Genomic DNA, 15,301 nt, shown 5'->3' on the forward strand with positions numbered 1-15,301 from the left:
ATTCTGGTCCAACGCTGAGGCAGGGGGTGTGGTGTTACTTCTCAGCACTCCCTTGTGCAAGTCTGAGGAAGAGGAGAGAGTGGGACAGGGGTACTGAACATCGAGGGAAAACGCAAGTCTTCATCACCTGCCGCAAACAGCTGCTGCGTTGTCCCCTAAGACGCACCGACAGAACCCAGTGAACAGGTAGGTCTGTGACACTTTCACTATAACTCCCTTGCTGTCTCTTCTAGTCTTAATTACTATAACAGCTTTCCCACTGGGCACAAACTGGTTGAATCAACATAGTTTCCATGTAATTTGTCGACGTATTGTGAAAAATATATGGATTTTAAAAACTCAGCAACGGTTGTTTTGAGGGTGAAATTTCAACCACAGGATTATGTCATGGTAACCAAATGTCAACATAGAAAAACCTTGTAATCAAATCAAAATCAAATCAAATGTATTTGTCACACACATGTTTAGCATATGTTATTGCGGGTGTAGCGAAATGCTTGTGTTTCTAGCTCCAACAGTGCAGTGATATCTAAAAATTCACAACAATACACACAACCTAAAAGTAAAAGAATGGAATTAAGGAATATATAAATATTAGGATGAGCAATGTCAGAGTGGCATAGACAGTATATGAAAACATGTAAACATTATTAAAGTGGCCGGTGATTTCATGTCTATGTATATGGGGCAGCAGCCTCTAAGGTGCAGGGTTACGTAACCCGGGTGGAAGCCGCCTAGTGATGGCTGCTTAACAGTCTGATGGCCTTGAGATAGAAGCTGTTCTTCAGTCTCTCGGTCCAAGCTTTGATAAACCTGTACTGGTGAACAGGCAGTGGCTCGGGTGATTGTTGTCGTTGATGATCTTTTTGGCCTTCCTGTGACATCGGGTGCTGTAGGTGTCCTGGAGGACAGGTGGTTTTCCCCCGGTGATGCGTTGGGCAGACTGCACCACCCTCTGGAGAGCCCTGCGGTTGCGGGTGGTTACTTTTTGCATAAAATATGTTGAATTTGTACCTTTACATCAATGTCAGATCTTCAACGTTACGTCCACTATCATAAGAAAAACTACAGGCTGAGAAGCACCTACTGGAGAATTTATATATCTACAGCTATAGTACCATTTAGTCTCCCATCCAGGGTTTTAACCAAGCTCAGCCCTGCTTAGCCATGATGTTTAACACTGATTATTGCCAATGTTCTATGATGAGAATGATTGTTGTGAAATCTCTGCTTAAAAATAAAATAGATTAATTGTTGCTATTGAAGTCATTCCAAAGGGTAGGGTTAACAGAACAAATTTAGATTTTTTTTATGTAACTAGGCAAGTCAGTTGAGAACAAATTCTTATTTTCAATGACGGCTTATGAACAGTGGGTTAACTGCCTGTTCAAGGGCAGAACGACAGATTGTACCTTGTCAGCTCAGGGATTCAAACTTGCAACCTTTCGGTTACTAGTCCAACGCTCTAACCACTAGGCTACCTTGCCGCCCCATGAAATGAAATGTGACCATACTTGATCACTCATAGATCATCAAAGATGCTATTTAGGCCTATATACATAGTAGCATTTAATGTGGATTTAAACTTTGATTTGATTTAGTCTGATTCTTTAACTTTTTACTGCAGTGGGCTAAATCAGGGTCTTCAACAAATCTATTTTGAAACAAAAGTATACACCTCACACACATGGTTACGGGCTTATAAAAAGAAGACAAGTTTACTACGTCAGATATAGAGTTCAAATCTATTCAATGTTGAGTTTGCACCTCAATATTACATTTTATATACATCACAGAAGACTGAAATATAACAAAACTGTTTGACATAGAAACACCAGATATTCATTGTTAATATATATTTATTAGTTATAAAAATTATGAAAAATATGAATAACATTCCACCCATGAGGCCAAAGAGGGTGCTCATTGACTGCAGGAAAGGGCTTAGATGTGTGGTTGAGATGGAGACCTGAATCCAACATATAAATTATTAATTTGTAGACAAACTGGAATTAAAGCCAGACTAAGTCAGTGGTATAGATGGAACGATCCAAGCAGAAGATGAATCTCCATCAAACGTTGATATTTGGTTGCGTTGACAACCAAATTCAATTCAATATTACTTTTTTAATACAGTGAAAGGCCTGAAGTTAAGGCAAACTCCAAACGAATGAAACATTTAACCTTAAAATGAGTAACACATCCATGGTCACATTTTGAGGATACTGTAACTACAAATGTCTTCTTATGTAGTCATATAAAGCATGCATGTTCAAGACAGAATGCATAGGTCATCGCAGGTCTATGATGCCCTACCAATCAAAAAGACAGTAACTCCTCATAGCGTGGAACTGAGAAAAATGGCTTTTATTTACCTTGGTTTCACAGTAACTTTATGCAGTTACTGCTAACACGACCCCCATTTTCTCCAAAACACAATACAACAGAGGAAGGATACATGTCCACATGATTAAGCATGTATTTAATGTAGGAAAATTACAACTAATTTTCGACCAAATGAGCAGTTACTGCCTTTTTGCTTGGTAGGGCAGTATGGAGAAATTCACAATTGCTGTAATAATCTGTGCAGTATTTCAAATGTTATTGATCACTTGCACCATGTCATTTGGTTCTGCTATTAGATGAAGCACAGGGATAAACAAAATATCTGACATTGTATTCCCATTTGAACTTGCTTGAAAGCACAGCGAAAACTTAACCAAACATCAAACACTGTTTTTCCATTGGAATTTGGTTGTGCTTTTAGATGGTTGAAGGCATAGTGATAACACATTGGGAATTCAACTAACTCTTGGCTGTCTCTTTTGAGTGGGTGAATATAGGTTGTAATGTCATTGATCAACCTCTCAACCAAATATGACCCAATTATCCATGTTGAAATGACGTGGTGTGCCCAGTGGTTTTATCTTCCTCGATATGATTTGACGTTATGCTTTGTCTACTTTTTGTGTAGTTGCTTTTTGGATATTTATGTCAGTCTGTGCGTCTGTGTTTTTATCCATCTATTTTTCTCATTCTATGTACTTGGGATGATTGATGTTAAAATGAGCGAAGCTACATTACTATATTTGTACATATTATTACTATATTTGTTTTATACTGTTTGTGTGCTGCTCTAGGCCGGTTGCTGAGAGAATAAGAAGGGCACTTCAGTGTTAAATCAAACAGTTCTCGAGAGCAGCATAGTTTATGTCAGTTTTGACCCCCCCAGTGTTTATATTCAGATCGCTGAACAGACTACAGGTTGAACAGATGGTGTTATGCATTTACATTATGACAATTCTGCTCTCTGCACATCACTGGGAGTTGAAACTTAAAATGCCAATGCTGCATAACCCTGTTAGTTTTATGAAAGTAATTCTAAACTATATTTTATGAATGATGGTACAGTATGTACTGATAATGGCTACTATAGATAGAATTATCCCTCTCCTCTCCACACACCTACACATCTTTTTCCTCTCTAGCACATAAATACTGTAAACACACACACGCACACGTGTCACAAACACAGGGTGGCAGGTAGCCTAGCGGTTCGAGTGTTGGGCCAGTAACCAAAAGGTCGCTAGTTTGAATCCCTGAGCTGGCAAGTTGAAACATCTGGTGATGTGCCATAGAGCAAGGCATCTAATTGCTCCAGGGTCACCATTGATAATGGCAGACCCTGGTTCTGAAACCACTCTCTGAGCGTTTCTCTGGGATATGCAAAAAAACACATTTCCAATTCACACGTGTATTAATACAAAATTGTGCATGTGTGAAAGAGGACCAATATAAGCCCCCACCAAATGATTCAACTTTGTCCTCCTCCTCTGACCACGTGACTTGCCACATGGGAAAAGAGATGGTTGATGGATGATCCTATGTTTTATGTAGGCCCATGTATGTCTGCCAACTATGCAACTGCTTTCCATGGATCCATCAATGATGGATGATAATCAAACTAACAACGTTATTTGCTCTGGCTCTTTAGATATTTGTGTAGGAGTTCTTGCCATTGGAACCCCATTATCTACATTATCCACCTTCTTTATAAGTCCCATACAGTATATTGGACATGGAGGCGGGACCTGATGAGGGAGCAATGAGGGCTGCGTCTGCCAAGACGACGCCCAGCGACACGTCGTCAGGCACACTGACCAGTCAGCAGCTAGCTGCTATTGAGGATGAAGAAGTCCTGAATAAACTGGTGGGGCACTTGCGGTGCGTAGTTCACATAGACATGCAGTAGTTGGGTTGATTTTGGCCTTCTCATCTATTGGTTTCTACGTGTGTTTACCTCTGACAGTTGGATAAGGCTGTGGATTTTGATGAAAGGCGAATGATCCGCGCTGCATTGAGGGACCTGCTCAAGAAGAAGAGAGGTAAGGTCAGGGAGAACTTCAATGTGAAATTTGACAGGATCACATCTTTCGTTTCTCACTCTCCCATCTCTTCTAGTACCTATAACTACTGACAATCGTTTCTAATGTCTACTCGCTGTCCTTCTTCTATACGACAATGCTATTTCTCCCTCTACTTCTCTCCTCCTCTCTAAAGAGAAGCGAGAGAAAGAGCGGGGGTCACGGCAAGATGACCTGAAACAGCAGGCTTTGAGTAAAGCAGGCACAGGACGAATGGGAATGAACAGAGGCCAGACCAGCAATCACCAGCCTAAATCCCACAGTGTGTATCATATCCTCACCAGGACACATCACACACACATGCGTGCCACACACACACACACACAAACACACACTTCAAGCTTCAAGCTTTCAAATCAAAGTGGAATTGTGAGAGATTAACTTTTCCCCTACTCAAAATTACTCCCGACCTCTTTCTTGCTATCCCCTTCTGTTTCTCTACAGTGCACAGCCAATTTCCTGCATCAACCACCAGCTCCTTGTCTAAGACAACTAGCAGGTGAGTGAGTCATTGAGCTAACAGTCAGCCATGCTTCACGTGTGATTGATCAAATTCTGCAGGTCTATGTCTGTTCAGCATGGTGACACTAAGAATGTGTTAAATAACATGTTTATCCTCTCTCCCTAGCATGGCCAACCCAGCTATCGCAACAGCCCATCAGTCTTCCCCTGTCGCTGCAGCACCCAACATGAAAAATGTCAAGCAGATGTTACTGGATTGGTGCAGGGCCAAAACCGAACCATATGAGGTAAGCATCTGAGGTCGCTCTGTAAAGGGGTGTACGTTCACTAAATGCTGCTAGTCATACATAAGCTGGCCTTAATCTTAGTTAGGAAAGATGTCAACAACTCCAGTTCCAGTTATGATGTTTAATGGCAAATTGTGTTGAACACTGTTTGTAAGCGTGTGTGTGTGGTTTTGTTGCATGAACGCACACATGTACAGAGTTATTATCGGTAAGGAAACAAGAAAAGGCAAGGTGCGCCAGGGGGAAATATGTTGCTACATTCAAGAAGTTTGGGCAGGTTCTGACCGAAGGATATGCAAAAACATATCTACTCATGCACAGAAACAGGTGAGTGAGGTAGCACTCAGAACAGCAGGGAATATTATACAACTGCCCCCAATTACATAGGCATATTTGTAATTAAATGTAAAGTTCCTACAGAGTTCTGGGGGGCTGTATATGATTAACTCAACCAACACTGGAGCTGGTCAGGTATAGGTAAGGGCTGTGAAAAAGAGTTCCTCTGCATTGGGAGGATTTGACCAGCTAACAATTCTAGGGAGAGAGAACATGTTTGCAATGTTACCAGTCATGTTCCCCTAATGTTTGAGTGTCTAGTTTTCCGTAAGTTAGGGGAACATTCTAAGTTAGTAAAAACCTTCTGAGATCCTTTTTAGCATGTTTTGTCGTTGAAGTTAGGAGAACAATCCCTTTAATGTCAAGTAGACTTTATCTAGAACTTGTTTACAATGTTCTCAGAATATACAACGTTAATGTTCTATATGCATTTTATGGGACCTTGCAAGAACATGTGTCTAGTTTTCTGAGTGTTTCGAGAATATTCCATCAACGTCACATCAAACATACGCAGAACATGGTTGCCATGTTCTCAGAATATAAGATAATAATGTTCTAGACACATTTCAAGGGAATATTGCAAGAACATTTCTGTGTATTAGTTGTCAGGACATCACGTGATGGAACCAAAGAAACGTTCTCCCCCAAAAAGTAATCAGGGCCTTGATTGGCTCAGCAACAGTTACAATGCATGTTACTTTTTTGGGAAGAACGTTTCTTTGGTTCCACCTGGCGTTGTCCTGACAACTGATACACAGAAATGTTCCTACAACGTTCCCATAAAACGTGTTTCGAACATTAATATCTTACATTCTGAGATAAGTTATATTTGACATTAAGGGAATGGTCTCTTGGAAACATTTCAGGCACATCACAGGAACTTTCCTATGAAAATACTAGTTAATGACCTAATGAGACTCATAAAAGGGAACGTTTTCTAAAGTTGTGGGAGTGTTTGTTGTTAGCTGGGGGTTCTCAACCGTGGCTGCCCCATCGGCAACAGTGTTAGGAGGTCTAGGATTGCGTGGGAGGAGTCCACGCTGTCTGTGTTAGTGTAGCTATCTGCACTCTCTCCTGCCTTGCTTAGGCAGACCCTGAGGGGCAGAGGACGGAGGACGGAGGCCAGCTGCCCCTTGACGACACTGCTGGCTGTTCTTGTAGCAGGGCTCTGTTACTATGAGGCCACAGAATGTGGGCCAATTTACTGCAGCACTGGAGTCCCCAGGCTTGGAGGAACCCGGAGGTAGTCTAGTGGTGGATCTCGGAGGAGGCCGGTGCTCAGGGCTTGAGTCAGGGAGGTGGTCGGTAGGGCCCTCAACAGCCCAACCCAGCGCAGAACATACTGCGACAGGACTCTCTGGTGGGCCCGGGTCCACAGGCTGAGTAGGGGTGATTACGTGCGGATTGTCTTAACCTATCAGGGACTGGTCCTTTCAAAAGTTTGGAGAGGCAGTCCTTGCAGGTGCACGCATCGGTGCTTCCAAGCGGTAGCTGAGAAGTCCCTTGAGCTGGACAACATCCCACTCTATTTGTAGGGCCAACTTCTCCTCTGGGCCCTGTAGACCGAGTTGGTGTCCCACCTCCAGGAGAATGATGGTTCTCTCTGTGTCATGGTCATGTCGTGTAGGATAATCAGGTGCAAGTGGCCACAGGCTAGACAGGATTTCTTAAGGGTGCAGTCTTCTGGTTTGTGGCCTCTTCCACAACGCCAGCAAATCAAATCAAATCAAATTTTATTAGTCACATACACATGGTTAGCAGATGTTAATGCGAGTGTAGCGAAATGCTTGTGCTTCTAGTTCCGACAATGCAGTAATAACCAACAGTAATCTAACCTAACAATTCCACAACTACTACCTTACACACACACACAAGTGTAAAGGGATAAAGAATATGTACATAAAGATATATGAATGAGTGGTGGTACAGAACGGCATGGCAGATGCAGTAGATGGTATAGAGTACGGTATATACATATGAGATGAGTACTGTAGGGTATGTAAACATAAAGTGGCATAGTTTAAGTGGCTAGTGGTACATGTATTGCATAAAGATGGCAAGATGCAGTAGATGATATAGAGTACAGTATATATACATTGAGATGGGTAATGTAGGGTATGTAAACATTGTATTAAGTGGCATTGCTTAAAGTGCGTAGTGGTACATTTTTACATAATTTCCATCAATTCCCATTTTTAAAGTGGCTGGAGTTGAGTCAGTATGTTGGCAGCGGCGCTAAATGTTAGTGGTGGCTGTTTAAACAGTCTGATGGCTTGAGATAGAAGCTGTTTTTCAGTCTCTCGGTCCCTGCTTTGATGCACCTGTACTGACCTCGCCTTCTGGATGATAGCGGGGTGAACAGGCAGTGGCTTGGGTGGTTGTTCGTCTTGATGATCTTTATGCCTTCCTGTGACATCGGGTGGTGTAGGTGTCCTGGAGGGCAGGTAGTTTGCCCCTGGTGATGCGTTCTGCAGACCTCACTACCCTCTGGAGAGCCTTACGGTTGTGGGCGGAGCAGTTGCCGTACCAGGCGGTGATACAGCCGACAGGATGCTCTCGATTGTGCATCTGTGAAGTTTGTGAGTGCTTTGGTGACAAGCCGAATTTCTTCAGCCTCCTGAGGTTGAAAGAGGCGCTGCTGCGCCTTCTTCACAACGCTGTCTGTGTGGGTGGACCAGTTCAGTTTATCCGTGATGTGTACACCGAGGAACTTAAAACTTTCCACTTCTCCACTTGACCCGTCGATGTGGATAGGGGGGTGCTCCCTCTGCTGTTTCCTGAAGTCCACAATCATCTCCTTTGTTTTGTTGACGTTGAGTATGAGGTTATTTTCCTGACACCACACTCCGAGGGCCTCACCTCCTCCTGTAGGCCGTCTCGTCGTTGTTGGTGATCAAGCGCTACCACTGTAGTGTCATCCGCAAACTTGATGATTGAGTTGGAGGCGTGCATGGCCACGCAGTCGTGGTGAACAGGGAGTACAGGAGAGGGCTCAGAACGCACCCTTGTGGGGCCCCAGTGTTGAGGATCAGCGGGGTGGAGATGTTGTTACCTACCCTCACCACCTGGGGGCGGCCCGTCAGGAAGTCCAGGACCCAGTTGCACAGGCGCGGGGTCGAGACCCAGGGTCTCGAGCTTGATGAGAGTTTGGAGGGTACTATGGTGTTAAATGCTGAGCTGTAATCGATGAACAGCATTCTCACATGGGTATTCCTCTTGTCCAGATGGGTTAGGGCAGTGTGCAGTGTGGTTGCGATTGCGTCGTCTGTGGACCTATTGGGTCGGTAGCAAATTGGAGTGGGTCTAGGGTGTCCGGTAGGGGTGGAGGTGATATGGTCCTTGACTAGTCTCTCAAAGCACTTCATGATGACGGAAGGTGAGTGCTACGGGCGGTAGTCGTTTAGCTCAGTTACCTTGCTTTCTTGGGAACAGGAACAATGGTGGCCCTCTTGAAGCATGTGGGAACAGCAGACTGGGATAAGGATTGATTGAATATGTCCGTAACACACCAGCCGACTGCGTCTGCGCATGCTCTGAGCACGCGGCTGGGAATGCCGTCTGGGCCTGCAGCCTTGCGAGGGTTAACACGTTTAAATGTTTTACTCACCTCGGCTGCAGTGAAGGAGAGCCCGCAGGTTTTGGTAGGGGGCCGTGTCAGTGGCACTGTATTGTCCTCAAAAGCGGGCAAAAAAGTTGTTTAGCCTGTCTGGGAGCAAGACATCCTGGTCCTCGGCGGGCTGGTTTTCTTTTTGTAATCCGTGATTGACTGTAGACCCTGCCACATACCTCTTGTGTCTGAGCTGTTGAATTTCGACTCGATTTTGTCTCTGTACTGAGACTTGCGCTGTTTGATTGCCTTGCGGAGAGAATAGCTACACTGTTTGTATTCGGTCATGCTTCCGGTCACCTTGCCCTGGTTAAAAGCAGTGGTCGCGTTTCAGTTTCACGCGAATGCTGCCGTCAATCCACGGTTTCTGGTTTGGGAATGTTTTATCGTTGCTGTGGGTACGACATCGTCAATGCACTTCCTAATGAACTCGCTCACGGAATCAGCATATTCGTCAATATTGTTGTTGGACGCGATGCGGAACATATTCCAATCCGCGTGATCGAAGCAGTCTTGAAGCGTGGATTCAGATTGGTCGGACCAGCGTTGAACAGACCTGAGCGCGGGAGCTTGTTGTTTGAGTTTTTGTTTGTAGGCTGGAATCAACAAAATGGAGTCGTGGTCAGCTTTTCCGAAAGGGGGGCGGGGGGAGGGCCTTATAAGCGTCGCGGAAATTAGTATAACAATGGTCTAGTGTTTTTCCAGCCCTGGTAGCACAATCGATATGCTGATAGAATTTAGGGAGTTTTGTTTTTAGATTAGCCTTGTAAAATCCCCAGCTACGATGAAATGCAGCCTCAGGGTGTGTGGTTTCCAGTTTACAAAGAGTCAGATAAAGTTCGTTCAGGGCCATCGATGTGTCTGCTTGGGGGGGATTTATACGGCTGTGATTATGATTGACGAGAATTCCCTTGGTAGATATGCGGTCGACATTTGATTGTGAGGAGTTCTAGATCAGGTGAACAGAACGACTTGAGTTCTTGTGTGTTGTTATGATGATACACCACTTCTCGTTAATCATAAGGCATACCCCCCCGCCCCTCTTCTTACCGGAAAGATGTTTGTTTCTGTCGGCGCGATGCATGGAGAAACCAGCTGGCTGCACTGACTCCGTTAGCGTCCCTTGAGTTAGCCATGTTTCCGTGAAGCAGAGCACGTTGCAATCCCTGATGTCTCTCTGGAATGCTACCCGTGCTCGGATTTCATCGACCTTATTGTCAAGAGACTGGACATTGGCGAGTAGTATGCTAGGGAGTGGAGCGCGATGTGCCCGTCTCCGAAGCCTGACCACGAGACCGCCACGTTTTCCCCTTTTACGGCGTCGCACAGGGTCGCCGGCTGGGATCAGATCCATTGTATTGTGTGGAAGGCAAAACTCTGGATCCGTTTCGGGAAGTCATATTCCTGGTAGGAACGATGATGAGTTGACGTTAATCGTATATTCAGTAGTTCCTCCCGACTGTATGTAATGAAACCTAAGATTACCCGGGGTACCGATGTAAGAAATAACACGTAAAAAAACAAAATACTGCATATTTTCCAAGGAACACAAAGCGAGGCAGCCATCTCTTTTCGGCGCCGGATGTGTCTAGCCTTTTTCCTGGACCCATGTAGCCCATTGAGCAGGGTTTAACTTAATGAGGTCTGCGCAGGAGTTTAGGAAGGGCTCCTCAGAACTACAGTAAGGGCAGAAAAGCTTGTACTTACTCCTCCTGGGTGTGGAAGTAGAACCGGAGGTAGGGAATGAAGAACTGCATGTTGGAGGAGAAACGCTCTCTGTCTCCTGTTCACTGTTGAGGTAGATGGTAGCCATCTTGGGTTTCTGTAGCTTACTTGATCTCTGCTCTCTGAAGTCCACTCGTGAAGGGTCTGGCTGGCTATCCTCTGTAGCTCGCCGGGAGACTTGAATAGCCTGGGACTTATTCGCGAGCCACTGTGCAGAATCCGGTAGTGTGTATATTTGGTCTTTGCCACTGATGATGCCCCGGGATATATAGTTTCTCAGCAAAACTGTCTCTGTAGCTGGAGGGAAGCTTGGTGAGCAGTGTGTGAACGTGGGAACCACAACTTAGTTCAGATCTAGATGACCCGGTCATGGTGCTTAACATCCCCATTAGTGTGTTGGCAGCTGAAGCAAAATCTTCAAACCCCTGGGCGACGGCGGGCTTGATAGCAGGAGAGTTCAGGATAGCCTTTAGTTCTCCATGGACCAGTTTTCTGGGTTTTACAGTACCTCTGCTAAAGGGCCTGCTTAGACTTGATATATGGTGTTGGGTCATTCACATACCGTTTAGCCACCTGGTAGGCGCTGGGAAGCTGTGGGGATCCAGCAGCATCTGTTATTTATAGTCCTTTGTTAGGTACCTATGTGGGCCAAGTACACTGTCCAGTCCCTTCTTTAACATGACAAAGTCACTCTCCTTGCCGGAGCTGAAGATGGTGAGTTTAGGCTTGGGAATCCCGAATAGAATGACGCAATGGCCATCTCCATTATGCGGCATAGGTGGCATAGGCTGAGGCTGAGGTACAAATGGAGGCACTGGATACTGTGGTGCTGTCTGCGGACAGTAGGGTGGCACTGGATACTGTGGTGCTATCTGCGGACAGTAGGGTGGCACTGGATACTGTGGTGCTATCTGCGGACAGTAGGGTGGCACTGGATACTGTGGTGCTATCTGTGGACAGTAGGGTGGCACTGGATACTGTGGCACCGGATATGTTGTGGGAACCTGTGGCTGAGGAGCTGGTTGTGGCCCAGGTTGAGGAGCTGGCTGTGGCCCGGGTTGAGGAGCTGGCTGTGGCCCGGGTTGAGGAGCTGGCTGTGGCCCGGGTTGTGACGCTGGTTGTGGCCTGGGCTGAGGTGACTTGGCAGGCTGCGCTGGATCTAGGGGCTGTGACCCAGGATGTGGAGGTGTCTGGGCATGCTGAGCTGGACCTATCGGTGATGCTGTCCGCGATGGCTGGAATGGCTGGGGCCCGGGTTGAGGAGCTGGCTGGGGCTCGGGCTGAGGAGCTGGCTGGGGCTCGGGTTGAGGAGCTGGCTGGGGCCCTGGAACCAGCTGTGTCAGTTCAACTTAAGTAGTTCTCACTGAGGAGTGAATTGGGCTGACTGGATGAGTGTTTGACTGGATGAGTGTTTGATAGGGTTGGGAATAGGCTCCAGGTGAGGAAAGCTGTTGTATTGCGAGATGTAGGAGGGATATTGGTATGGGCTGTTGATATAAGGATACGTGTAGTTGTGGGGATAGGGCGCTCGTGCTGCATTGCCCATAACAACTGAGAGTTCCTTCATATGCTTGCTCATGTCCATAACACATGCCTCCATGCATCACTATCTCTCGTCCTCATGTTCTCCTGGACGTGGGGAGTTGAATAGTTGACTCAGGTCCCCTGGCTGGTAGTGCTGAGCAATTGGTGCGTTTTGAGGTCGGTTCAGTTTGAGTTCGATTTAAAAAAAAAAAAATGATTCACGGTTTTTGATTTCGGTTTCGAGAATCTTTTTAAACATTAAATGCACTATGCATTATGTGGGTTGAATACTGTAATAACGCAAAATAAAACAATTAATAAAAGTACCATGATGGTAGTGACTGCTCATTACTGCTTATCACTTATTAACCATCATTTAATCACATTACTTTACCCTAATAAAATATGTCAATTGTTGTGTATAATACATGTGTTTTATTTGATGACTTTATTATTTAATTCCAAGTCATCATCTCATCTCTATAGAGCTGCTGCCTATGCTGTCTGACAAAATCACTATTTTAGTAGTTATTCAAAGTAAATAAGGCATACTTTTATGACTGCTGAATACCAACTATTAATCACTTAGATCTTGTATTTTCAGTTACAGATACCTCACGAAGCATCTCCCTCTCGATCGCATGTCTTTTGTCTCTTATCTCCCTTTCATTGTCTGTTATCTCCCTTTCACAGACCGGACAAGTAAGCATGCAATGGATTATGGTCATTGTCGTTAATTACCACGTTTTATGCACTAAACTATGTAGAATATTGGCCTGTTGGAAGCTACAACTCCCTACTACATTGCACAGTCCGGGCTTGATCTGATTTGTCTCTAGAGAGACTGCACATTGAGCTCACAGGAAAAAAAAGAACGAAATGGAATTCAAATAATTGAACCAAAGTAGGTCAATTAGTTGTTTAAAAAACAAAAAATAACTGAAATTTCAGTTCAGCACTACTGACTGGGGAGTGATGCCGCTGTTGTTGTCATGTAGGATGCCTCCATCATCGCTGGTGGAACGTGGGGATTTTTATTTTCAAATGTTTTATTTAACCACTGTAGGCAAGTCAGTTAAGAACAAATTCTTATTTACATTGACGGCCTACCCCGGCCAAACCCTAACCCGGACGACACTGCGCCACCCTATGGGACTCCCAATCCCAGCCAGTTGTGATACAGTCTGGAATCAAACCAGGGTCTGTAGTGACACCTCTAGCACTGAGAGGCAGTGCCTTAGACCACCGTGCCACTCGGGATCCCTTGATGTGGAGAGAAAATCAACACATAGTCATCCAGATGTGTCAGACTCACCGGGCCCTGCTGGGACGGGGACTCTGTGTTGGCCGTTGTTTTCCATCATAATAGTCACTGGAGTATGCCTTAGCGCAGCTGATGTACTAATCCGTCTCTAGGGACCACTTGTAAAGGAGCATATGCTCACTAAATGTTGCTAGTCATACAAAAGCTGGCCTCAATCTTAATTAGGAAAGATGTCAACAACTCCAGTTCCAGGCAGTTATGATGTCTAATGGCAAATGATGTTGAAAACTGTGTGTGTATGTGTGTGTGTGTGTGGTTTTGTTGCATGAACGCACACATGTACAAAGTTATTATCAGTAAGGAAACAACAAAAGGCAAGGTGCACCAGGGGGAAATGTGTTGAGCACTCAACAAGTTCGGGCAGGTTCTCACCGGAGGATATGCAAATGTTGTGCATAAACAAGATGGCACCCAGAACGGCAGGGAATATGTACACTCTCCATCTTATGTCTACATGAATGTCCTGTTGTGTACCCAGCATACCAACCTTACTTCACTATATAATTGTCTTTGTAAATCCACACTCTCCCTGCTCTCTTTGTTTTTCTCTTTCTCTGTCCCTTCCTCCCTTATTCCATGCAGGGGGTGGAAATCCACAACTTCTCCTCCAGTTGGAGTGATGGCATAGCGTTCTGTGCGCTGGTGCACAGGTTCTTCCCAGATGCATTTGAGTACTCCATCCTCAACCCCAACGCACGCAAGGACAACTTTGAGCTGGCCTTCAGTACTGCAGAGTAAGTTCCCTATATCTGTTCTAAACAAACATTGAAACACACACATAGCCACAGAAACCTACTCTGTCAAAATGTGCTTTCTCCTACTTTATGCACATGAAGGCCCAAAGGGCTGTGCAGGGATAGATTACACTTGACAAAAACGCTTTTTCTGAAAAAACTCCCCTGTAGTGTCCTCTAGCTCAGCTGCCAGTAGATCCTGCCTGGGGACATAAGAATTGTGATTGCTGAGGCCTGTGTCTCTCTCCTCTTCTCTCTTTTGGCTGCAGGAGGCTGGCAGATTGCCCCCCTCTGCTGGACGTTGAAGACTTGCTCCGGATGCATGAGCCTGACTGGAAGTGTGTGTACACATACATCCAGGAGTTCTACCGATGCCTGGTGGAGAAGGGCCTAGTTAAAACTAAAAAGAAACTCTAAATACACTGTTTCACAATATACTTAAATATATGTTGCGTTCACGTGCCATGGGGAGGGGATATAAAAGTTTGCAACTTGCTGCAGCAGCTTGTAAGCACATAGCTGGGATTTTGATTATTTGTGTGTGGGTGTCTTTGTATTGTTTTGTGTGTGCTTACACTTATCTGTGTATGTTTTCAAAAGACAGATGGCACTTAGGATCAGTATATTCCACTGAGATTACACATCTACATTAATCTCAGTCAGAGCCATAGTGAATCTGTGAATGGCTTTTTGGGGTGCTGAGGTGCTGAGCCCTGACTATAATGCCTTTTTGTGTGTAGGCTATGTATGGATTAAAGATACTGTGCATGAGGTCAAATATAATGTGAATGATGTGATTTGATTTGTGAACATTTATTTTGTTCTGATCACATTTTAGAGTAGGCCTAGCCTACCCCATTTCTATTATGGGGAACCTA

General features: G+C 44.9%; 1 protein-coding gene across 1 annotated transcript; it reads left to right on the top strand.

Moving 5' to 3' along the window:
* Positions 1-15,194, top strand: smtna (smoothelin a). The gene is made up of 8 exons (XM_023983823.2): positions 1-186; positions 4,059-4,210; positions 4,310-4,385; positions 4,561-4,686; positions 4,869-4,923; positions 5,053-5,173; positions 14,272-14,423; positions 14,693-15,194. Exons 2-8 carry the CDS (start codon positions 4,079-4,081, stop codon positions 14,838-14,840), a joined length of 810 nt encoding a protein of 269 aa, XP_023839591.1. The 5' UTR covers positions 1-186; positions 4,059-4,078; the 3' UTR covers positions 14,841-15,194.
* The last annotated feature ends 107 nt before the right edge of the window (positions 15,195-15,301 follow it).

The sequence above is a fragment of the Salvelinus sp. IW2-2015 genome, linkage group LG4q.1:29, assembly GCF_002910315.2.
Source record: "Salvelinus sp. IW2-2015 linkage group LG4q.1:29, ASM291031v2, whole genome shotgun sequence".
NCBI classification, from domain to species: Eukaryota; Metazoa; Chordata; class Actinopteri; order Salmoniformes; family Salmonidae; genus Salvelinus; species Salvelinus sp. IW2-2015.